This window comes from Camellia sinensis, chromosome 13 (assembly GCF_055761805.1).
Source record: "Camellia sinensis isolate YWXY chromosome 13, ASM5576180v1, whole genome shotgun sequence".
NCBI lineage: Eukaryota > Viridiplantae > Streptophyta > Magnoliopsida > Ericales > Theaceae > Camellia > Camellia sinensis.
In genome coordinates, this window is record NC_138973.1 from 66,473,055 (window position 1) to 66,499,249 (window position 26,195).

At 36.5% G+C, this 26,195-nt stretch overlaps 1 protein-coding gene across 1 annotated transcript; it reads left to right on the plus strand.

The window, feature by feature from the left end:
• The first annotated feature begins 3,754 nt into the window (after positions 1-3,754).
• On the plus strand, positions 3,755-21,887 carry LOC114264046 (homeobox protein knotted-1-like 7). Its single transcript, XM_028204649.2, has 5 exons — positions 3,755-4,802; positions 4,937-5,057; positions 20,106-20,299; positions 20,629-20,760; positions 21,295-21,887. The coding sequence occupies exons 1-5, from the start codon at positions 4,482-4,484 to the stop codon at positions 21,433-21,435; spliced, it is 909 nt and encodes a 302-aa protein (XP_028060450.2). The 5' UTR covers positions 3,755-4,481; the 3' UTR covers positions 21,436-21,887.
• The last annotated feature ends 4,308 nt before the right edge of the window (positions 21,888-26,195 follow it).

Genomic DNA, 26,195 nt, shown 5'->3' on the forward strand with positions numbered 1-26,195 from the left:
ACAAACCAAATGTTTAGGGTTTAAATTGATAAAATTAAAAATTAAGAATTTATTTTGTTATAAGGGTCAAACTCCGGGGTTATTTTTTTTTGTAATTTTTCAATTTTTTTTTACTTCTCATTTTTTTGTGTGGATGTTTTCCCTTATTTATTTCTTTTCATTATGAATTATTTTTTATGGTGATTATAATTTTCAAAATACACTACTTATTTCTCGAAGACAAATATAATGAAATTGTGTGGTTATGATTTTTAAATTAATTTAATTTTCATGAATAATTATATAGAATTTTGCAAAATGAGCAATTCAAATTATTAAAAAAAAAACCAATAATTAATTTCATAAACCCAACTCTTTTATGAACCAGAAAGAATCCTTTCCTTTAGGGTGGTCGTGGTTCGGTTTTGGTCGGTTTGTTGATCAGTTTGGATCCGTCCGCATGTATGCGGTTTGGAAAAAATTCAACTTGTAACCGCCCGTAGTGCGGGTTGTGGTTTTTGCGGATAGGATTCGCGAATGTACGGGCGGTTGCGAGTGGTTTGCAGATTAGACTTTTTAAAAAAAAAATTATTTTGGAGTCTTTTTTTCCTATTTTGTAAATATTTATTTTGGGTCCTTTTCCCCCTCATTTTCTAAAATACTCCAACATTAATAATTAATGAATTAAAATTTATAAAATTAAAAATACAACAAAATCAATTCTTAGCATAAACAAATCATTCAAAATTCTAAATTTTTAAGTCAAATCACAAACTAACACAATCACATCTTTTAAAATCCTAAATTAGATCATCAATCTCATTCACTATGTACTACTCAACAATACTATTAAAGTAAAATAATTCAAAATCCTAAACTTACTTAAAAGTAATTTTTCATTAACTTTTACATTCATCCAAAATACAATAATAAAATAAACACGGTCCAGGTTTTAAAAATAAAAAAAATAAAAAATAAAAGTCTAAGTGTGGGCGGGTTCTTGTGGGTGCAGGTTAAACCCACAATCCGCAATCATGTCATATTCCAAACCTCATCCACCTGTATTGTGTTTGCGAAACCACCCATTTATATGTGGATCGATGCGAATTTGACAGATTACGCGGTTCGAATAACCTTATACCTAACCTTACTTTTCTTATTCAGAAACACCCAAACAATTTTTCTTTTTTTTTTCATAAAAACTTCAACATTGTTCTACAATAGATCCACCCACCTCTAATGAACTCCTACCATATTCCTCCTACCAAACAAATACAAAAATTAAAAAACAATATATACCTTTCTAAGTTTTCCATCAAACATACATATATGACTCATTTACATGAAGTCACTAACATATATTATGAGCACATTTTGCATGAGAAAGATATTCAATTGAATATAAGAAAGTAAATAATGATAAATTAGTTGATAGAGGCCGTTGATATCATTCCATCATAGGTCACCTTTAAGTTTCCACAATCGGATGGTGGGCCCAAAATCTATTCCTAGCCATCTTATTGGAATATATAAATAAAATAAGAGAAATGTTTGATTCACATTATTTTTTTTTTTTCATAAACTTTTTGAATAACGTGGCAATAAAAGATAAATTAATAATTCATGTTCTTACACTTCTCTATTTTCTCAAAACTTTGAGTTATATTAAGAATTCTAAATAAATTATTAAATTTTTTAGCAAATCCCTCACATGAGTATGAGACTCACATACATGTGATTTGTGTAGATTCCACACCTATGTGAGAGATTTAATAAAAAATTTGATAATTTATTTAGAGTTCATAACATTTTTTCAAAACTTTTTAGTCAATCTTGTCACGTTATTAAAGAGGATTTGTGGAGTAAAAATTATGTGAATGTAATACTACTCATAAAATAAATATATAATCATGTTATCATATACACTCTTTTTTTTAAGTATGTATTGTATGTAATTTTCTTTTATCAGCAACTTTTTTATTTTTTATTTATTTTTATTGATAAGAGCAAAGATTTCCATATGCAAGTTATAATTATAATTAAATTATTTTTAGTTATAACTAAAAAAAATTAAGTGGTAATCAAATCATAAAAAAATCACAATAGATCGTAATTAAATATCACAAATGTCATAATTAAAGTGTATGATACGTACCTCAATAAAAATTGTATATTATAAAATTTTTCATATTATATATATATATATATATATATGACACAATGTATATGGAGGGTGGGAGTGACAATGGAGTTGGTGGTGAGTCATTTGTGACCTAACAAACAAAGAAACAAGGTAACCATATATTTTCTTCCATGGGTTAATGACTGATATGTTCCATATATTATTATAAGAGATAAAACGTAGAATGCAATCACCAATAGCTAGCCTCCTCCTCAAGGAGGCATAACAACTGTGACAGCTCAACCCTCAGCCGACTTTTTAAAATCATATTTTTAAAAACAACAACTAGGTTTGTGATTTTGGACAACTCCCTTGCTTGATAACTTGACAACCCATTTTGTGAAATTACTTTCTTACCCCTTCTCAACTTGTTTTTCCCCTTTTAAAGATGAGATTTAGATATTGGTTGTAGCTCAAATAGTCATGATGGAGCACTTAGGTGTTAGAGATGTAAGATCTCAAATTCGAGTCAATACAAGTAGTGTCGACCTACTATAATAATATAATTTATTAATCTACTAATACGTTATTGTGTAACAAAACAAAGAAGGAAGGGGATTTAATTCTCTTTCACCACTGTAGAGGGTGTTGACGCATCCTATGTGGTATTGTGGACAAGAGAATGAGAGTGCAAGTTTTACTCTTGCTGTAAAAGTGTGGAACACATGCTTATTGTCAATACACACTGGGTTGGAATAGAGTCAGGGTATGATTTAAGGCTCCGTTTGTTTTGGGAGATAGAATGGAGGGGATTGATAGTGAAGGGATTAATAGTGAGATGATTGTTAGTAAGGGGATTGATAGTGAGGGGATTAATAGTGAGGAATTGTTAAATTATTTTTATATAAAATAATAAAATAAATTAAAAAATATAAAAAAATAAACATTATATTTAAAAAAAATTCCCAATATATAAAAAATATAAAAAATAAAAAAATTTATAATTCCCTCACTATTTTTCTAATATCATCTCTACCTCCTCCTTACCAATCCCCCTTCCTCCTCCTTATTAATACCAAGGGATTACTAGTCCCCTTCATATCTCTCAAAACAAACACCTCATTCTCAATCCACTCCTCACTATCAAACCCAATCTCCTCCCCTCCCCATAACCCCAAACAAACGGGGCCTAAGTTACTTGAAGAAAAGCCTATAGATCTTTCATCATCTGCAGGCTCTCTTATTTAGCTTTCTAGTAGGTAGTGGATATTATAGTCAAGCAAAAATAATCGAAAATAGAATTGTAACGGGCTAATCATTCTCAACCATTTATTATTGGAAATTAATCTTGGAGTAGGAATTTTTATTATTTGAAATATTAAGTTGGAAAGGCTATAAAGAATGAATTGTTTAAAAGTTTGTTGATTTCCTTATATTGCCAACAATATATTTTTAAATTAATTAGATAAAATTACTTCTAAAAATGAAATGATGAGATGTCCAATATTAAAAATAAAAAATATAAAACTAGAAAACCCTTATACTCTGAAGGGTAGTTATGAACATTTACAAAGGAGGTGCTCCATTGATAAAACAGTACAAGAGAGTGCCCAAATCACAAGCTTTAATCAGCTTGTAATTCACTAATTAGTTGTGAAGCGCCAAAGCAACCAATCATTCTGATAACCCACAAGACTAATACTATCACCTAATCCAACCCACAACCCTTTGCCTGAGTTAGGTTAATGGTTTAACATTACCATCAAAATTAAATACAAATAGAATAAAAATAATAAAAACAAAAATTAAAATAAAAGCAAGCAAAATGTCAGGCCACAGATGCAGCTTTACCTGTGATCTCTTTTACCTGACCCCTCTCTCCTTCCTCTTCCCTCTTCCCTCTTCCCTCTTCCCTCTTCCCTTTCATAGTAATGATTCCATAGCTCTCTCTCTCTCTCTCTCTCTATTTTGCATGAACTCTGTTGTCAAGGACCCAAAACCAAACAAAACCAAAGCAATCAATAAGTTGTAAAGCTTCTCATATCATACCTGTTTTTAGCCTGCATACTAGCATCTTCTTTTTCTCTATATATGTAAAAATCTGCAATTTCACAGAACTGGTGCAGAAAGTCTTGTGTCTCAGATCCCAATATAACACTCTTCTCTCTCTCTCTCTCTCTCTCTCTCTCTATCTGCATACCTGATTCCCACAGTTAAGAAGCTCTTTTGTGGTCCTCAACATCAATCGAGGTCTACCCTTTTGTTTTCTTTCTTTAAATACCTTTCTCTTCTTCCACTACATAACCTTTATTTGATTCCTATTTCCATAAATAACACATACATACCCATAAACATTGTTTTAGAAATTAGAGCTTAGATAATGCAAGAACAAGGTCTTGTCATGATGGGTTCTGGTGGCGGGGGTGGTGGTGGTGGCGGCAGTGGGATCGGTGGCTTAATGGATTTTTCCGGCGACCAGTACACCCAACTCAAGGCCGAGATCGCCACCCACCCTCTCTACGACCAGCTTCTCGCCGCCCACGTGGCGTGCCTCCGGGTCGCCACGCCGATCGATCAGTTGCCGCTTATCGACGCTCAGCTCTCTCAGTCTCAACACCTTCTAAGGTCTTATGCCTCGCAACACCACCACCATAACCCTCCTCTCTCTCCCCATGAGAGGCAAGAGCTTGATAACTTCTTGGTGGGTTTTTTTTTTTCGGTGTACCCATTTTGTTCTTTTATGTATTTGATTTGTTGTTTGTTTGTTGGTTCTTTTTTCAAGGTTTGGTATAGGTTTTAATTAATTGTATATATGGTGTTTATATATATGCACAGGCACAATATATGTTTGTCTTGTGTTCTTTCAAAGAACAGCTCCAGCAACATGTCAGAGTTCATGCTGTTGAAGCTGTCATGGCCTGCCGTGAAATTGAACAGAACTTACAAGCTCTGACTGGTAACACCCCCCCCCCCCCCCCCTCTCCTCCCCCCCTCTCTCTCTCTATCTCTCTGTGTAGATACACACAAACATATAGATACTATTCTATAAAAAAAATTAAAAAAACCCCAATTGTGTTTGAGTGGAAAAAAATTGAATGCACACCTAAACTTTAGTAGAATGCTTAATAATCCCAATACATGAACTCGTAATCTTAAAGTTATTAGGGAAGTCCCAACCATTGAATCTATGCCTTGGATATGATCCTTGTTCTTTTTTAAAGATGATATTATAATCAAAGGAAATATCTTCGGTCCTTTTGTTTTGGGCGGGCTGGATCAGATTCAGTTGTTTTGTATTATTTGTGATTGATTTGTGTTTGTGCGCTGGGTATCCATTTATGAAGCACGGGTGCAGGTGTGGATGTTGGTATGGATACGATAGAAGTATGGTAATATGATAAAATTTTAAAAAAATAGGATAAAGGTACTGGCTCGTCAATAATTTTTTTTATTTTATTTTTATAATTTATTGTTTGAGATTGAATAGACAAATCAAAGTTTAATACCAAAACTAAAGGAAAAATTACAAAACTAAAAGAGAAATTATAGTTCAATAATATCAATACCAAAGCAAAGCCTATAAACTATTTTAATGTCATTAAATAGGAGAAATTACAGAACAAAATTTTATTCCAAAATTAAGCTAAGCAAAATTTTAAAACTTGAAGTTTTAGTATTCATTTCTATCAACTTTATCGTTGAATAATACATCTTTTATTTGCAATTTTAAATAAATAAAAACTCTCTAATAAATTAAACGTATCTCTACCAATATCCTATAACTTGGTGTACCCATGAAGTATCCATGAAGGATTATTTTGGGAAAATGGTTAAAAGTTGATTTTTTTTTTACTTTTTTTTGAAAAAACGTGTAAAAAAATGTGAGATAATGTTATACAAAATGGATTAAAAGTTGAGAAGTGGTTTTTAACTTGCTTCCCAAAAGAGTCCAGAATACTCAACTGTCAAAAAATGTATAAAAAGTATCTTATACGTATTTTGATATTCCTTACACATGCAACCATATTAGTCCTCGTTTAGGAATATGCTTTTTTAATAACTTTTAACTTTTTAACTAAAATATGATTAAAAAAATAGTATGTTTGAGATGATTTTTTAATTTTTTAAGAAAAGATTTGCAAAAAATAAAAAGAAAATGAAATATTTGACTTTTTAATATATGTTGTTGACTTTTTTATTTTTTTAATAATTTTTTAACTTTTAAACTAAAAAGTAAAATTGTCAAGCGATCTCTTAATACAAATATTAATACTTAATAAATACTCAATATAAGCACGATAATATTTTTGATATACTTATGTTTCATAGATATCCATTGGTCACTAATGCTGTGTTTGGTTGGAGTTTTTGAGGTGGGATTTGGAAAAGGAATGAGAAATGTAATCCTATTTATGTTTGGTTATAATAAAAATTATATGGGAAAAGAAAGGGGGTGAGAAATAAATAAAGAAATAGGATACCTTTTAGGACATCAATTCTATTTTATAACCAACACAACCAAACATAGTTGGGATTTGGAATTCTATTAATTCTTTCTCCTTTTCCTTTCATTTCCATTTCCCTTTCCATTTCCCTTCTCAAAACCCCCAACCAAACACAGCGTAAGGGAAACCTAGAGAAGCAATTTGGCGTTTTTGCAAGGTTGTGTTGCTGTACAAATGGTGGGTGCAGTGGGACCTACTAAAAAAATTTAGTTTATCGTTAAGAGGAGGGAAGGGTTAGTTAGTTGGGTGATGTGGGGAACAAAAGAATGAGAATAATACCAAGTACCAACTATAACAACAAATGATGATGAAGATATGTATTGGAATATTTGTTTTCTGGAACACTTCTATTTTGATTGATTGCATTTGAGTTTGTGAATGCATGATCTTTTTGTTTTGCTGGCTTCTGGGAGTTTCAAGTATTTTAGGGTTAAGTCAAACTGGAAAGTTTTAGAGACACATGTCATTATTAATGATTAATGTAACTACTTATCTCATAATTAGAAGGTATATGTAATTTTGGGTGACATGGTTATTATGAAAAAGTATGGGATTAGTGACAATATATACATGTGTGTGTTTCACTAATAATTAATGAGTCCTCAAAAAAGATGTATATTATATATCTCAGTTATAATGTTTGTGATATTTAAGTATGACATATTAAATTATTAGTTATGACTTATTTATAATTTATTGAGGTATTGATTATAAAAAACAAAAAACAAAAAAAAAAAATTAGTTATGACTTCTCGTGATTTTTATTTTAATTATGATTGAAAATGTCTTTAGTTATACCTAAAGTGATGTTTGATTATGTCTATTGGTTATGATTCATTGTGATATTTGTTACGCCTTAGTTATGACGCGAAAAGAAACTTTATTGATTAAGAATTAAGGATAAATCCTTATATCATACATCAATAAATATAAAAACATTAGTTATGAGTTATTATGATTGTTATCATAATTATAATCGAAGAGTAGGGGTATGATTGCGAGTAGCAATAGTAGGAGTATTCTGTACTTTCCGAACCTCTCTCGATGCATTTCGTCTTCCTGTACCTTTAATTTCATATTTTTAATGAAATTTTTCTTTGCTAATTAAAAAAATATATATTTATAATCGAAGAGGTTTTTAATTATGTTTCAAGTGATATTTGGTTATGATCCAATGTGTTCTTTTTCATTGTGATTGAAATTAATTTGGTTAAGACACTTTGTAGTATCAACAATACAAAATGTCATAACGTGCATATATTATATATTTTTGAAGGGTGTGTATCCCAGACCTTAGTATAAAAGCATGATTAATGTGTTGTAATCAGTGAAATAGAATTTAATAATGCCTACACTTACATTTTTTTCTAACCATATTTTTCTATAAAGTTTTCTTACAAAATGAGGTAGTGTGTGTGGCAGGAGTTTGCTAATGATCCTCGAATGAATGATCATTAGTCTTAATGTACATGTTTTAGTGCATAAAAATATGTAAAATAATTATAAATGTGCAAAAAGTGCATTGAAGTTCTAATTATTTTGGCATTATCTAGCTAGCATGATCCTTCTTATAATTATAAATTATAGAGATGGGAAATTTGTTTTTGAGTGCAGTAATGTTAGGTATTATGAAAATAATCATGAAAATTTTGTGATTCTTGAATTACACTTAGAATAAAGCACTACACACTAATTAAGGTAATCTAACCTAACCAAACCAAACAAAACCAAACCAAGCTTTAAGTCCCATCAAATGTAGTCGGCTACATGAATCCTTCTTCTCCACGCGGCCCTATCAAAGGCCATATTATTAGTCAAATTAAGTAGATTCATATCTCTATTTATAACGCTGGTCAACGTTAATCTAGGCCTACCCCGTCCCCTAACACTTCCATCTACCGTTACAACATCGCATCTCTTCACTACTGCCTCTGTTGGTCTCAGTTGAATATGACCAAACCATCTCAAACAATTCTCTCTCAACTTATCTTCTATCGGTGCTACTTCTACCCATTCTCGAATACACTCATTCCTAATCCTGTCTTGTCTGATCTTACCACACATCCACCTTAGCATCCTCATCTCAGCCACACTCATCTTATCTACATGTTGTTTCTTGGTTGCCCAACACTCCGTCCCATACAGCATAGCTGATCTAATAGTTGTTCTATAAAACTTACATTTTAGTCTAGTGAGTATTCGTTTATCGCACAATACCCCAGACGCACTTCTCCACTTACACCATCCCGCCTTAATCCTATGGGCCACATCTGCATCAATCTCTCCCGCTGTTGTGATAATCGACCCTAAATAACGAAAATGTTCACTCTTAGGCAGTTCTTGGTTCTCAATCTTCACTTCTCCTCTGCTTTCATTGTTACTGTTACTAATTTACACTCCATGTATTCTATCTTAGTTCTGCTTATCCGGAATCCTTTAGATTCAAGAGCTTTTCTCCAAATCTCCAACTTTGTGTTAACTCCTTCTCTAGTCTCATCCACTAACACAATATCGTCTGCAAAAAGCATACACCATGGCATGTCATCCTGAATATTTATCGTCAACTCATCCATAACTAAAGCAAAAAGATAAGGACTTACGGTAGATCCTTGGTGTAACCTTACAGTGATAGGAAATTCATTTGTCTCTCCAGCTGGCGATCTAATAGTGGTCACCACCCCTTCATACATGTCCCTAATCACGTCAATGTAGCCTTTTATCACCCCTTTCTTCTCTAACACCCACCATATTATATCTCGCGGCACTCTGTCATATGCTTTCTCAAGGTCGATAAATACCATATGAATGTCTCTTTTTTTTTTCTTTATACTTTTCTATTACTCTCCTCAAAAGATAGATCGCTTCCATTGTTGACATGCCAGGCGTAAACGCAAATTGATTCTCTGACACCTTTGTTATGTCTCGCAATCGGCGTTCCATCCCTAACTTTTCTCTTTTGAATGATAGGATCAATACATATCTCATCATTATGTACAAAAATTTTATTTTTCTAACACTTTTTCAAATTTATTGTGGTATAAAAACTATCTTAATTAGTAGCAGTATTGCCATAAAAACACAATTTGTGTGAGAGCTCGATATAGAATTAATCATCCTAAAATTCTTCTGAATATCAAACTATCTTTGATGCATTAACATTCAACATTAATCAATGTATAAAAATTATATATAATCCACTTTCTAGATCATGATATGTAAGTAAAATGATTAATTGATGATTTTAAAATATATGTGTGAGAGAGAGAATTACTTTGCATATTTTAATTGATTGTTATATCATTAAATTTGAAAAAAAAAAAAAAAATTGGATTAAAATAGTAATGCCCATCAATGTATTGCTCATATTAATTCCCATTAAAAACTTAGGTAGCGTTTGGTAGAGTTTTTTAAATATGATTTGAAAATAGGAGTTGTATTTTGAGTTTGTGAGTTTTGAAATTATGATTTGACTGTAGAAAATTTGTTTGGTGAATAAGTTTTGAAAAGAGTTTTGAATTGAGTGGAAAATTTTTGATGTGATATGATATCTGGTATAAAAACTTACAACTCATAACCAAACACACAACTCAAAAACCTATTAAAAGCTTATAAAAAATTTTAAAAAATTCCAAAAATATTGTTTTATTAAAAATATAAAAAAAATAAGTGCCAATTGCAAAAAAAAAAAAAAAAAAAAACCACACTGTTCAGGTCAACTAGCCGGACGTCCGGGGGGACGACCCATAGGCCAAATTTCAAAATTTAAAAGCTCGTCTGAAACAAGTTTTCAAAAGAAGGGGTGGAATTAATTTTCCAAAACTCAAACCAAACATCACACTAGAATGTAGAGGTAGAACTATGATTCCAAAACATTTCCAAACACAGTCTTAACTTTCCATGTGACATTTCCAATTGAGAGTTGTAAATAATGACTTGATTTAAGAGCATGAATTCCAGTAAGCAAGAATGGGGTTGTTCCATCTAGGACCAATGAAAAACGGATTATGGATTTGATGGACACTTTAATATGATAAATGAATTTATTTGAAAGGGTAAACAAGACTAGTATGTTATAACTTACCGGTGAGGGATTTGAGGGTAAGTTTTAAGGTTTCAAATTCGGGTCACTCTAAAGAGAATTAGAGATTTTCTTGTTCATTAGTTTCAAGATCCAGAGATTAGTTGAACTGTGTGCAAACTGGCTCGAACATTCAGTTATAAAAAAAAATGGCCTATATACTAATAATATAAAAAATAATGCCCAATCAATACACATGTTTGAGAGAGAAAAAATTGGATACACACTTAACGTTTGACATAGTACACAAAGTGGTTACTCCAAAATTTAAACTCATAACCTCAAAGTTATTAGGTCAAGATTTTATCACTGAACCAACGATCACCCCTACTTATACTAACAATATATATATATTTAAATTTTTGTTAATTTCAAGCTTATGAAAATTCAGCTAGTCCATGGATTACAAGCAAATGCTTTTGATATCAAAATATTCTATTAGAGAAGTATAACTGTTCTCATTGACTATTTGAATGTCCACAGGAGATGTCAATGAAAATTTCTTCAATTTCATGTAAAAATTGACATGAATATTGCTTCCATTCTTGTGCAATTCTAAAACAAACACCATGTACTATAAAGTGAAAATGTTGACCTGTATGGATTCCAACGTAGCCCAACCAGAATAGGAAAAGGTTGGGTTAAAAAAAAGGGCAAATTGCATATATCCCCTTGAGATTTAGATAAATTACAGATACTTCTTGAGATTTGAGAAATTACAGATTTCCTCATGAGATTTATATTTTCATAACAAATTGCCCCCTAATTTGTTATGCAAATATAACCTTCAGGGGAGAATCTATAATTTTTCAAACCTCAGAGGTATCTGTAATTTAATTAAACCTCGAGGGAGTTATATGTAATTTGGCCTAAAAAAAAAGAAAGATACTTTTGTTGTAAATATGCATGCTAGTTCACAATCACCCTTCCCAATAATCTTTTTATATAGAGCAGTGCTATTTAAGATAAAAAAATTATATTTAATTTTCAAATTTAATGTTGTAATAATTAATTAGAATATCTAAGACAGTACTTTCTCTCATATTTTTCTTAATTATCAACCAATCATTTCACTTACATATTATTAAGTCTAGAAAGTGAATTTGTATTTTTTAGATGGTTATTTTCCTTGTATATATTCAACTATAGATACATGTGTGGGAATGACTAGGTGCAGCGAACCACACCATTATCCCAACTATTTATTATTTGAATAAAAAAATAAAAAGAAAATATGTGAGGTTAGAAGTGTAATTTTCTTTTTCTTATTAAAGGTGTTATATTGAATTTTAATTTTAATTCATTAAGGGGTAATGTGTAACAATTTTTAGTTGAAGAGTAAAGTGATGTCAAACTATAATTGAAAAGGATAAAATATAATTTTCTCAAAAAAGAAATACTTTTGTCATAAATATGTATGCTGGTTCACAAGCACTAATACTTTAACCTTAGTATAGCATATATTGAAACAAGTACAAGTGACAGAAGCCAAATATAAAATAGAACATATATGTCTCTCAAAGGGTAGAACTCACTTTTTTTTTTGATAAGCAAAAGAGAGCTTTATTGATGAAGAAAGCAGAACAAGCATACAACTTACATCAATAAAGAGGGAAGTGCAAAAGCATCACCGCGGGCCTTAGCGATCCCAACTAGGTTGGCACCGCTAGGGACGCAAAATCATCTGCTAGCACTTGACCCAAGATTGGCGAGAAACCAATGCAAAGAAAAAAACAAGATCTACCACTAAACAAGAAACAACAATGAGCAAAAAACTTCAAGGTGATACAGCCCAAGCCAGAAGAATGAAGCACCAGGACCAAGCATTGAGCAGAATTCTTCAAACTGAAAGACAGATCAGACCAAACTGTAGATCAGACCAGCCAAACTGATAGCCAGCTGAAAACCAAGGGGGCACACTAAACATTGAGCAAAATTCTTCAAACTGATAGACAGATCAGACCAAGCATCCATCAGACAGATCAGACCACACTAGAGCACACAGCTGTAGATCAGACCAGCCAAACTGATAGCCAGCTGAAAACCAAGGGGGCACACTAGAGCACTCACCTATGCGCATCTGCAACAGCAAACAATAAAAGTCTACAAACTGATACGAACCCAGCCAGAAAATGATGCACCGGGACCAAACATTGAGCAAAGTTCTTGAAACTGATAGACAGATCAGACCAAGCAACCATCAGACAGATCAGACCAGCATCAGCCTTCCAAAAAAGCAGACCAACAATGTAATTCCAAGGGAGCACACTCAGCAAGCAACTGCAGACTAGACCAGCCAGACTCTTAGAGCACAGAGCAGAACACAGAAGCAAATCAGAACACAGAGCAGAGCACAGAACACAGAAGCCAAGTGCCCCAGAGGCAGAACACAGAAGCAGAATCAAAAATCATCAGAGGCAGAGCACTTGACAGAATCAAAAATCATCAGAGGCACCTCCTGGTCTGGTTGAAATTAAATATAAAATCATGGATGGAGTAAGAGCAAGAGTTCCCAATAGAGTGACTCTTCAACCAAATGGCAACTCGAATCTTGATGAGCTCACAAAGCTGCAGGGAGTTAGGTTGGGCACTATTAAACACACAGTCGTTCCTGAGCTTCCAAATTGACCATAAAACAGCAAGTGGTAAGGCTCTCCATATTTGGAGTTCCTTCTTTCTGATTTTGGTGCCACTCCACCAATCAAGTAAGGCCACCACAGAGCCTGGGCATACCCAGAGAAAACCCCACCAATCTATAATGTCAGACCAAATTTTCCAGGTGAAGGGGCAAAGGAGTAAAACATGGTTAAGGGACTCAGGTTCTTCTCTGCAAAAGTGACAATGAGTAACGGCCTCGCCTCTAAGAACGCCAATGCTATGAAGGAACACAGATGTTTTGATTCTGCCTTTCCAAGCCAGCCAAGAAAAAAATTGAACTTTTGGTGGTGCGATGTTATTCCAGATAAGTTTAGGCATGGGCACAACTGGACCTCTATTAGACTGCAACCAACAGAATAAGTCACATGATCTAAAGGCACCCTGATTCGAAGCTTTCCATCTCATACCATCCTCCACCTCATGCCTTAAAACTGGCCCATTGCCCAGTAGGGCTTGCAAATTTTGGACTTCCTCCTCTTCCCAAGCCAACAGAGGTCTCCTAAAGGTTAAGTTCCAGGAGGGGTAGCTACTTTTTCTGTCCATGAAGTCTTTAAGAGAACCATCCTTATCAGAAGAAAGACAAAATAGTCTAGGAAAGAGGGATTGAAGACAGTCACCGCGTAGCCAACCATCCTTCCAGAATGAGATATTGGCCCCATTACCGACAACCAATTCTGAGTTAGCCAAGAAATAGTTGAGTAAGGTAGGGTTATCAGCAGCTAAACCCATAATGCCCTTCCAGATCCAAGAGCAATTAGTAATAGTACCTTGAGAGTGAAACCAACTACCGGATCTGCTGCTGTACTTGCAGCAGATCAATCTTCTCCATAGGGCTTGTTTTTCATTACAAAACCTCCACCACCATTTAGCAAGTAAACACTCATTAACTTGACCCAAACTTCGAACACCTAATCCTCCTTGGTTTTTTGACATTGAGACAACCTTCCAATTGACCAAGTGGACCTTTCTTTTGACCTCGGTGTCGCCCCACAGAAAGGAAGCTTGAATTTTATCCACCTCTTTGATTACACCCTTTGGCATTTTAAATAGGGAAAGGTAGAAGATTGGGAGGTTTGATAAAACTGACTTAATAAGGGTGAGTCTACCAGCAAACGATAAAAGTCTTTTTTTCCAACCAGAAAGCTTACTTTTAAATTTATCCAGAACAGGTTTCCAGGTAGCTTTCCTTCTAGGATTGGCACCAAGCGGAAGACCAAGATACTTCAAAGGTAGCTTCTGAGTGAGACAGTTCAGTTTTGCTGAGAAGTCATTGACTAAAGTCTCCGAGATTCCAATACCACAAACAACACTTTTGTGGAAGTTAATTTTCAGACCTGACATAATCTCGAAACATCTAAGTATCCTCTTTAAAGTTGTGATTTCCATTGAATCCGCCTCGCAAAAGAGAATGGTGTCATCAGCGAATTGCAGGTGAGTGAATTCCAGCCCGTTAGTTCCAACATTGGCACCTTTAATTAAGCCCATAACCTTGGCTCTTGAAAGTAAGATATTCAACCCCTCTGCTACAATATTGAACAGGAAGGGTGAGAGTGGATCGCCCTGTCTGAGACCTCTTTCCGGTTGGATTTCATCAGTAGGAGAGCCATTGACAAGGATGGAAATACTTGTAGTTGTTAAGCAAGTTTTCATCCAGCCCAGCCATTTTGAACCAAAACCAAACTTTGCGAGCAAATCAAATAAGAACTCCCAATTCACCGTGTCAAATGCTTTTTCAAAGTCAAGCTTAATGATCACCCCTTGCTTATTTGATTTTTTCCACCAATCGACAATCTCATTAGCAATTAGCACCCCATCCATTATATTTCTACCTCCAATGAATGCAGATTGTGCTTCATTCACAATGATAGGCAAAACAAGCTTCAGTCTCTTGGTTAGAACCTTGGAAAGGATTTTGTATATGGAATTAATCAAGCTGATGGGCCTGAAGTCAGACAGAGATACAGGGTTATCCTTCTTGGGGATAAGACTCACAAAAGAGCTATTAAGACCCCTGGCCAAAGTACTATTCTCATGAAATTCTTTCATAAAGTTTAAAATGTCATGTTTCATAAAATTCCAGCATTTTTGGAAACAGGACAGGTTAAAGCCATCCGGCCCTGGGGCTTTGTTGCCATCACAGTCCTTAATAGCAGCCCAAACTTCCTCTTCAGAGAAGACACTTTCGAGCAGGGTTGATGCATTATTGGGCATGTTAATGGAATTAAAATGGCCTCCCAGTTTAGGCCTACACTTCCATTGCTCTGAGTAGAGTAATTTGAAATGGTTCATCACAGCAGTTTTGATTTCAACAGGTTGCACCACTGAGATCCCATTGACTTCGATAGAATCAAGAGAATTTCTGTTATGTCTGTTTGTGGCAGTAATGTGGAAGAACCTGGTGTTCTTATCACCTTTCAATGACCAGTTAAGCCTAGATTTCTGTAACCATAGTCTCTCATCCATCTTTCTCAATTTCCAAACTTCCCCTAGTAGTTCCATCCTTCTAACAGATTCATCAACTTGGAGAGTTCTAACCTCAGCTAGCAAGTCCCATGAGTGAAGTTCAGCTTCCTTCTCCTGGAGATTTTCCTTGATGTTACCAAATACCTCCTTATTCCATTTTGTCAGACACAATTTAAGAGCTTGGAGCTTCTTCTTGAGGATATAACCTGCCCAGCCCTCCAAATTTAAGTGCTCCCAGTTTTGCTTCACTGTATGATAAAAGCTGGTGTGCATCGCCCAAGAGTTAATAAATCTAAAGGGTTTAGGACCCCAAACCCTCTCATCCTCCATTAGCAACAGAGGACAGTGATCAGACAAGGATCTAGGCAAACCCCAAAGTTTGAACCTAAAAGATTCAAGCCACTCAGGATTTAAAATGAACCTATCAATTCTGCTCCACCTATCACCATCCTGAGAACTACCCCAGGTGTATCGTCTGCCCAGCATTGGTAAGTCTACCCCTCCAATTTTGTCAATAAAATTGCCCAAGTCCTTCATCCCCACATCCCTTCTAACACAACCCTTCCTTTCCCCTATACTTTTGACTTCATTGAAATCACCCCCAATACACCAAGGATGAGTGAAAGTGGTTCTAAGAGTGCATAATAGTTCCCACAGTCTCCTCCTTTTCAGCAAATCATTAGAAGCGTAAACATTGACAATAATACAGCTAAAGTTTAGAGAAGTGATACCTGAGAGCAAAATGAAATTCTTGCTGCAACAACAATCTGACAAAGAGAAAACCTCAGGTTTCCAAATACACAACAGCCCACCTGCATTCCCTACTGCGTCAACAGCCATGAATTCCATTTGGTCCCCAGGCCATAAGGATCTAACAAATGATTCTGAAATCTCTGCCTTCTTGGTCTCCTGAATTAAAACAATATCTACTTTTCTTGCTCTAAGAAGCTCCTTTAATTTCCTTCTTTTCTCCGGATTTCCCAACCCTCGAATGTTCCAAGAGAGTAACTTCATTGGTAAACAAACTAAGGCTCCCAAACCACCTAGGCTTGCAGGATCAGGATTTTTTAGCAGCATCAAGCTGCTTCCTCCTTTCCAGATCTTGGGTTTCAAGCTCCATGATCTTCTCAATAACTTCGGCCTCTTTTCCTTCACAATTAATGCCAAGAAGATTGCCAATTTGTAAGGTGGCTTGTGCCTCATTTAGAAGGAATCTACCTTTGCTCGAGCAACTACTCAAAGAGATGGAGTCTGACAGTGCCTTAGTGGCAGCTCTGAGAAGCACGCCCTTGTTAAATTTTGCACCTCCATTTGCCTTGGCCTTTGATTTCTTTGGAGCTTTCGAAGGGTATGGCTTTGCTGCAGTGTGATAACTGCTAACCTCTGCTGCTGTAGTAGTCCCCCCTTTTAGGCTTGATTGTATTAAGGGAGCAGCTGCTACGGGTTGATGCAACCCAGAGACGGTTGGGTCGGCTCTGCTTATAAGATCACAAGGCTGTGATAAGGAATCCATTGTACTTGAATTATGCAGCCCAGAGTTGGTTGGGCCAGCACACCCTATTAGGTCCACCCTATTAGGCCCATGGACTATTAGAGGCATGGTGGGGTTTGAATGAACAAATTGGACTGGGCCTAGAAACACCTCCAGATTCACACTGGGCTGGGGTAAAACAGACCCACTGATGCTATGCACACCTCCATCAACTAATCGGTTTTCACAATCTGCAGCAAGGCCGTTGTTGTCTGACATGGTTGTCTCATTCCTCAAGCATGCGTCTCCACAACTTGTCTTCTCCAAGTCCCGAGCCGTCTCCTTTACTACAGAGATAGCCATCAGACTATCATTACCTGACAACTCCTTTTCCTTTAATGCTCCTTGTATACCCACGCCACCGCCAGAGTTCCTTACAGGCTCCACCTCAGCTGTCATTGCCACCTCATCATCTTCTTCCCTGAGGATTACACCATTGTCAACAAAGTGCTCGTCCCCCCTGCTTGCATTAACAGAAGAGGCCTCCTGCAAATGAATATTAGAGAAACTTGGGTTTTCAATGACGACTACTTGCTCCTCACAAACTCGGATCTGGTGAAATGTGCCTTTGCAATCCAGAGCAATCACTTGGTTAATGCATTCCATTACTTTGGTTGCTATTTTGACTTTACCACAGCAAAGGTGTGACATATCAAGTGTGCTTCTATCAATCGCAATGACATCACCCCATAGCATGCCAATACTCTTGAAATTGGTAGAGTTCCAGAGATTGAGGGGTACTCCATAACAGCTAATCCATACCTCCCTTTCATGCTCAATGGCTGTGTCCTTGGTCCAATGTGATATGAACTCACACCATTCGTGGGTCCAAAGTTCCAGCTCCTTCCTTGCACTATGCATTGCCTCTTTTGATTTGAAAGAGAGAATCACCGATTTGCCTCCAATCTCTCTAACATGAGCGTCGGGTCCATACCTGTTTGACACTTCTATTTTGAAGTCTGATACAAGGCAGAGAGGCTTGAGTTTGGCAACTAGGCTCTCGTGTAGCCACCTATTCCCATATTCCTCAGCTTTAATTACTAACCTTTCGTCCTTTGCAGTCCTTGTACCAGTCACCACATCGGCATAACTTTGTACAGTATTCCGCATACTGGGCATACTGACGTGATTTCTATGAGTTGTATTACCTACGCCTCTCTGCAGCGTCCGCTGCTGCCCATGGTTGCTTTGGGCTTTGCTGAACTCCGCCATCTTTACCTTGATCTCGCGATTGTCACACCAAGTGCCATGCGCCTTTTGAATAGCCACTTTCGCCGCGACTGGACAATTATATCTGACAAAACCAAAGCGTGAGCTTGTTGCCTTTCTCCTCTTGAGCGGGATGTAAACATCCATTACTACTCCAAACTTTGAGAACAGTGAGAACAGTCCCTTAGGATCTAAAGATTCCGGTAGATTATCCACAAAAACGGTGTGAATATCTTGAGATCTCCTGGACACCCTTGCGTTCCTGCGAAATACTGGAATCCATCCGTCTCCTCTTACCTCCATTTTCCAAAATATTTTTCTTTTTTGAGATATGGACAGCTTGTTTGTGGTAACTTACTTCACCCCTGTCCTTCATATACATAAGGGTAGAACTCACTTGTGAGACATTTATATTTCATTCTGTGTTTAGTCTCTATATTCCTAATACTGCTAATTTTGAAAATTATAGATATATGTACACTTGTATTAAATGGCTATCAACCTACTATATTTTCAAAAGTATAGATGCATGGACCTGCAAGCCAGTATTTTATCTTTGTGAGTGATAAAGCACTGAAATTCTAAGGTTTCTGAGCATGGACTTTAATTCTTTCAAGCCATGGACTCCATGGTCCTACACACGGAGCTTTTGATAGATATTCCTTGAATCCAGTTGCTGTTATTTCCTGATCCATGGTTCATTGCTAAAATCTTGATTTCTTGTACAATGAATAAACCTTCTATCTTTCTTCATCTTTATGTTTATGATAATATAATATCTTTATCCTTATTGATCATGGGGGGATTATGGACCATTTGTCCTGATACCATCCAATAATCCAACCAAAGGAAAAAAGATCATTGTGTCCATTGGTGTTACCATATATCAGCTGCTATAATTTCTACGTGTATTTAGAGCTCATATTAAATGCTAAATTCACAACTAGTTAGTAGAGATGGAGCGTTACACAATGTTGGAAGACCATTGTCAAAACTCAATGATCAAATGATCCAGAAGAATGTTGGCCATCTGATATAAATTTGTTTGTCATATCAGGTTCCAATAAAACCAAATGATACAAAATCCAGTTATCTTCATGTTTACTATGTGAATGCACACGAAACAGCAGTTCTTTTCTAAACCTGCTTAACACACCCATAAAAGTGCCAAGATTCAAGATTCCTGCTTTTAAAATCTTGGAAATCTTGCATTTGGAGTGGTTTAGGATAGTCCACTTTACAAGGGATTGCCTTGCACTTTACAAGATTTCTACTAAAAATTTTTCTGACAGTCAAATTTGTTTGAAAATAACTTATGTGCTATGTCAACAAAATTATACCCAAGTTTGCATTTTGTGATTTAGAACTTGAAATTTCAAAATTTATATACGTCTATAAATATATAGATTTTGATGAGTTTGATATATATATATATATATATGTAGAATGCATTTGAGTGATGTAATGTAACATAGAGTGCATATCCCTCTAGTTCTAATGCACTGCAAATGTTATGATGCTTAGTGAGGCTTTCCCTAAACTATATATTTATTTTTTCAGGAATTACTCTGGGCGAAGGAACGGGTGCAACAATGTCAGATGATGAGGATGAGCTCCAAATGGATTTCTCGCTAGATCAAACAGTTGCTGAGGGACATGACATGATGATGGGGTTCGGTCCACTGCTTCCAACAGAATCTGAAAGGTCTCTAATGGAGAGAGTTCGACAAGAACTCAAGATTGAGCTCAAGCAGGTGATCTTTTTCAAATTTTGTAAATCCCAGATAGTAGTTTTGTTTAGCATGAAGAAATTGAGCTTAAAGAGGTGATCCTCTGCAACTGCTGTAAATCTCAGTTATTAATTTTGTTTAGTATGAAGACAGAAACTCTGCAATGAGTTTGTTAGAAAATTTTCGCCAAAAATATCAGAAATAATTGTGTTAACAGTTTAGGAAGTACTTACAAGTTTTTACTAGCAAAAAACAAAGTAATTTCAGCTTTCTCAAGCAAAAAGAACTATTTAAAGAAGCTAAATGGGTGATGCCTAAAGATCCTAAGGGATCATTTTCTCATTATATTGCAGGGATTCAGGTCCAGGATTGAAGATGTCAGAGAGGAAATATTAAGAAAAAGAAGGGCTGGGAAATTACCAGGTGACACCACTTCAGTGCTCAAAAATTGGTGGCAGCAACATGCTAAATGGCCCTACCCAACTGTGAGTAACCAACTTGACCAATTATCACACTTAGCAATTGTTTCAAGCTAAGTTTCACCATAGCATTTGGGTCCTAAACTCCATCTCAAAGTAGAAAGGATATCCCAAAATTTTGCTATCATTTAGAATTTCACTGAAATACCAGAAAGTATATCAATGACATGGTATCGATCAAAGACTAAATTCTAAAATATAGAGTACTGAGCTAGGACTTTCAATCAAAGAGCTTTCTCTTCTGCAAGTTAGAGCATGAATGTTGGAAATTCATCTGAGGTTATTTTGACTGTAGTAGTCTTTGTCTGCAGTTAGCACCGGGCTTGAATTGAACTGTTGAGTTTTAATTCATGTATTTTGAATATCCATGTATTTTGATTTGTACGAATTTCGTCATGATTCATTTGACACATCAAATTTAAATGCTGCAATGTTGATCAAACCGTAACTTGTCCAAGCCCAAGTCAGTGCACCACTTTGAGGGTTGATTTTATGGGCAGGAGTTCAACGACAAGCATATTATTTTTGTGACACTTGCAGGAAGATGACAAAGCGAAACTCGTGGAGGAGACAGGCTTGCAGCTAAAGCAAATCAACAACTGGTTCATCAACCAAAGGAAGCGCAACTGGCATAGCAACTCACAGTCCGCGACAGCCCTCAAGTCCAAGCGTAAAAGATAGACAATTTATCTTCATTGTTTCAACTGAACAATGACCTGAGAGCACACAGACAATATGTCTATATATAACTCTATAAAGCTATTATATATAACCTCCAAGGCAGACATCTAAGCAACACATTGTCAGAACAGCGGGAAAATTGGTAGTTAGATATGGTGCAAAAAACAGGGACAGAATGTAATATATGGTGTTAGAATGACATACTTGTGAACTTGTAGATTTCTATATTGACATGAGTGAAAACTGACATATCTCTTTATACCACTGGAATGCCTATGTGTCTGTTTCTTTTTGAGAAACACTCTGTAATTGATCTATTCCTGTAACAGCAAGGAAATTACTTGCAGATTATTTTACACTCAAAATGTAAATTTTGATTTTGGATTCTCATAACATGTTTTTGTGAATGGGAAGTGCTTTTGCCTTATGGAAGGAGGATTATAGTAGCCAAACTGCGAACTACATTGAGTGTTTATTTTTATTTTTTTGCCATTGTGATTTTAATTTGTATACAATTAGTTATGTAAAAAATTAGTGTTAATATATAATTGTTAATTTATAATTGTTAATTAGCTTTAGCTTTAGTATATAAATTGTATAGCTTTAGCTTTATTCCTTTTGTTGCTTTCGGTGATAGTGGGTCTTGTTGGTATCCAATGTTTCATTCTTCTCTCTATAAAGAGAGAGTTCCTTCTCTTTGTAATTATCACATACAATACAGATATACAACAATCTTGTAACAATATCAATCAATATATACATATCAATCATCTCTCTCTATCAATTTATCTTTCATGGTATCAGAGCTATAGGTTAAAGATCTTGGTGTTTTTCGCCTTCCGGCGGGCGGCAACTTTGCCTTGACCGCCCGCCGGACCTCAACCAATTTGAGACCTCCGTCAACTCGCAAGACCTCTCTCACACTTTCTCTCTCTACTTTACAGTGATAACTGCGCGTCCCCATCCTCAGTTACAGCCACATGTTACCCATGCTGGACCTAACCCACCAACTAGCTCTCCGTGGCATCACCATCACCATTCTGGTGACACCAAAGAACCTCCCAATCCTGCACCCTCTCCTCTCAACCCACCACCCATCTTCAATCCAGACCCTGGTCCTTCCCTTCCCATCGCACCCGTCTCTCCCCTCTAGCGTCGAGAACATCACGGACATCGGCAACGCAGGCAACTTACCCATGATCAACGCCCTCGGCCAGCTTCACGATCCAATAATCCACTGGTTCAACTCCCACCCATCACCCCCTGTGGCTATCCTCTCTACTTTCTTCCTTGGTTGGACCCTCCCATCCTATCATCGGACGACTCACGCCGACGACTCTCTTCATTCCTCTCCTGACTCACGCTGTGATATCTCGACACCGGCTCGAACCCCAGCGTCAGCTCCAGCTCAATCTTGCCGTCACCAGACGACTCATTCGTCTTCAGTATCGCCTCATCCGGCTCCGCCGTATCCAAGCTCTCCTCTACCTCCCGGCTCTCACCGTCCACATTCGCCGCCGCCGCCGCGGCTGCTTGAGACAGGTGACTCAGCGACGACTCGTGACTCGTCGACCGATCCAACACACACCCATGCACACTCTTCCACGGATCTCTCCAGTGTAAACAAAAAAAAAAAAAAAAAAAAAAAAAAAAAAAACAACACAGCTTGCGATACATACACACGGGAAAGAAAAGAGGAGACACCCAGCATCATCAACCCCGTTCAGTACGTCCTCCTCCGGCAACCTGGCCAATCATGGCCATCTCTCTCTCTCTCTCTCTCTAGACCCATGCACACAACACACCCAGCACAAACACACATAGACACACGGGTTAGAGGGGGAGACAACACACACCCTCACACGGCACTCTCTCTCTCTTTAGCCGAGACCAAAATCTTTCTCTCTCCATGGCCCCATTATCATAATCGGCACTGATGCTTCACTCAACATAATTTTATTTTAATATATATCTATGTATATGTTTATTATATTTTCTTCCACTATGTCCACTTTTACATAAACTTATATCTCTTTTTCTTTTTCTTCTGAAGCCAACACCATGACAGTGTCCCCTTTATATTAACATCTTTCACATCCCACCATGTCCTCTTTTTATTTTTAAAACCTATCTTCCCTTCTGCATCCCACTCTTTCTTTTGTCAGACTCCACACCCCCCACCATATGCTGTCGCCAGAACCCACTATTCATCCCACTAGGAATATATAGAATATATATATCTTAAAAAAAAAATAAATAAATAAACAAAAAAAAAAAATAAAAAATAAATTTAAAAAAAAAAAAAAAAAAAAACAATTTACAAATTTGCACAACACCCATATTTTATTCATCTCCGGGATCAACCCCGTTCACAATTTTACACAACAAAAAAAAAAAAAAAAAAAAAAAAAAAACCAACCACAAAACAAAACAACAAACCACCACATCCACAGGCGGGATTTTTCTTCTCTACTCTGCCGCTGGTCTCTTCTTCTTGCCTCCGTCCTGGGCGGCCCTTGACGGTGTTGCCTCAGTGCTTCCTCGTCCACCGAGCACGTTCACTCCCCCATACTCCACTGCAGCATCTGGTGGCCCTCCAAATCGGAACATCACGGTGGCCTTCCGCTTCAGCTCCTTGTTTTCTGCCCTTAGCACGCTCATCTCTGCTCGCGCATCCTTATACATGCGTTGGAGCAGAGCCAGCTGGGAGTTTAACTGGTGCACCTCATTTGTCCTACTCTGTAGCCGGTGCGACAGATTTGTGACCGCCGTCATGGACTCCACACATGCCTTCAACGTATACTGATTGGCTTCCACATCCGACTGCACCGCCATTTTTTGCTCCACAGACCGCATCGGAAAGTTCAGCGGAGCAAACCCAGCAGTGTTTGGTTGAGGTTCACTGGCCACCGCACCAGTTCTCTCTCCTGTGGACTCGTTGAGGTCGGGAAAGAGGGTAAGCAGCCCGCGGGAAGACGAAGCCATTTTTTCTGGGCAACAGAGTGTTATAGAGAGTGTTACAGAGTATCTTCTCAGCAAAACCTTCTCAGCAAAACGAAGAGTTTTTCAGAGGATTTTCGCCAATTGTTTGTCTTCGCCTCTGCCTCAGCTCTGTCTTGGTTAAATAGCCGAGGCAGCCACGCGCATCACGCGCCTCTTCTCGCCGACAAACTGGCACGCCTTTTCATGGCACGCCTTTTGATGCCTCGGGCACGCCTTTTGATGACACGCCTTTTGAGGGTGCGGGCACACCTTTTGCGGGCACGACTTTTGAGGGCTCGATATCTACATCCATGTATATTTTTTGGGCAGCCTATATACACACTCATACAGTGTCTTCTACACCGATCAGCTTTATCAATCCCTTTTCAACCTCAAATAGGTTTCTATCTTCACACCTATTTGAGTTTGAGGGGGGGTTATACACAGTATCATGTATAAGTCGCTCATGGCGCACTCCCTAAGTCGCCTCCTTGGTACACCACCACAACCTCTGCTACAACGGTCCGACATGACCCCGTAAACTGTCCCGACATTTATTCCGGTTAGCTTCTACAACAACGGTCTGACACGACCACACAGTGTCTGCTACATCGGTCCGACATGACCTCGTAAACTGTCCTGCTACAACGGTCCGACATGACCCCGTAAACTGTCCTGCTACATCGGTCCAGCATGACCCCGTAAACTGTCCTGCTACATCGGTCCGACATGACCCCGTAAACTGTCTTCTACAACGGTCCGACATGACCCCGTAAACTGTCCTGCTACAACGGTCCGACATGACCCCGTAAAATGTCTGCTACAACGGTCTGACACGACCATACCGTGTCTCCTATCCTGTTTTATTTATCAGTTTACTTTCCTGTTTTGTTACTCTCTTCAAACTCAAGTTGGCTAGTACCTATCCTCCTTGAGTTTGAGGGGGGCTGTTAATATATAATTGTTAATTTATAATTGTTAATTAGCTTTAGCTTTAGTATATAAATTGTATAGCTTTAGCTTTATTCCTTTTGTTGCTTTCGGTGATAGTGGGTCTTGTTGGTATCCAATGTTTCATTCTTCTCTCTATAAAGAGAGAGTTCCTTCTCTTTGTAATTATCACATACAATACAGATATACAACAATCTTGTAACAATATCAATCAATATATACATATCAATCATCTCTCTCTATCAATTTATCTTTCAATTAGAAAGAAAAAAAAGGAACAAATTACACTGGGAGTCCCTATATTTGACTTTTATGTTGTTTTGATTTTTGTAATTTTAATTGACTCGACTTTAATATTAAATTTATGATTTTGTCTCAATTTAATCCAATTGATTATAATTTTTAGTATTTTTTGATAAAAAATGACTGTATTAGTGGCATGTGTCATGTTTTTATAGACAAGATTGTAAACTTATTTAACTTAGTAAGATCATTTTTAAAAAAGAAATCCTAATCGACATTATCAATTGGATTGAATTGACGCAAAATTTAAAATGAAAGATCAAAATTGATCTAATTGAAATAATATGAACCAAAATGACAAGAGGTACAAAATGCATGAACCATCAATATAATTTGCCAAAAAAAAAAAAAAAGAAAAAAAAAATGAAGTAAAGATTGAAGTAGACCAAAAAAACAATATCAACTTGAAAAATTATACAGTGTGCAATCTAAATTCATAAAATTACGTAAATTTTTTAATTTAAAATTTTACGTATTTCTATAAAATTACTTATTTAAATTTATGTTAAAATTATATGAAGTAT

Coding starts and splice junctions, on each gene's coding strand:
- LOC114264046 (XM_028204649.2), top strand. CDS start 4,482: ATGCAAGAACAAGGTCTTGTCATGATGGGTTCTGGTGGCGGGGGTGGT. Junction 5,058..20,105: donor GAACTTACAAGCTCTGACTG/GTAACACCCCCC, acceptor TTATTTTTTCAG/GAATTACTCTGGGCGAAGGA. Junction 20,300..20,628: donor TCAAGATTGAGCTCAAGCAG/GTGATCTTTTTC, acceptor ATTATATTGCAG/GGATTCAGGTCCAGGATTGA.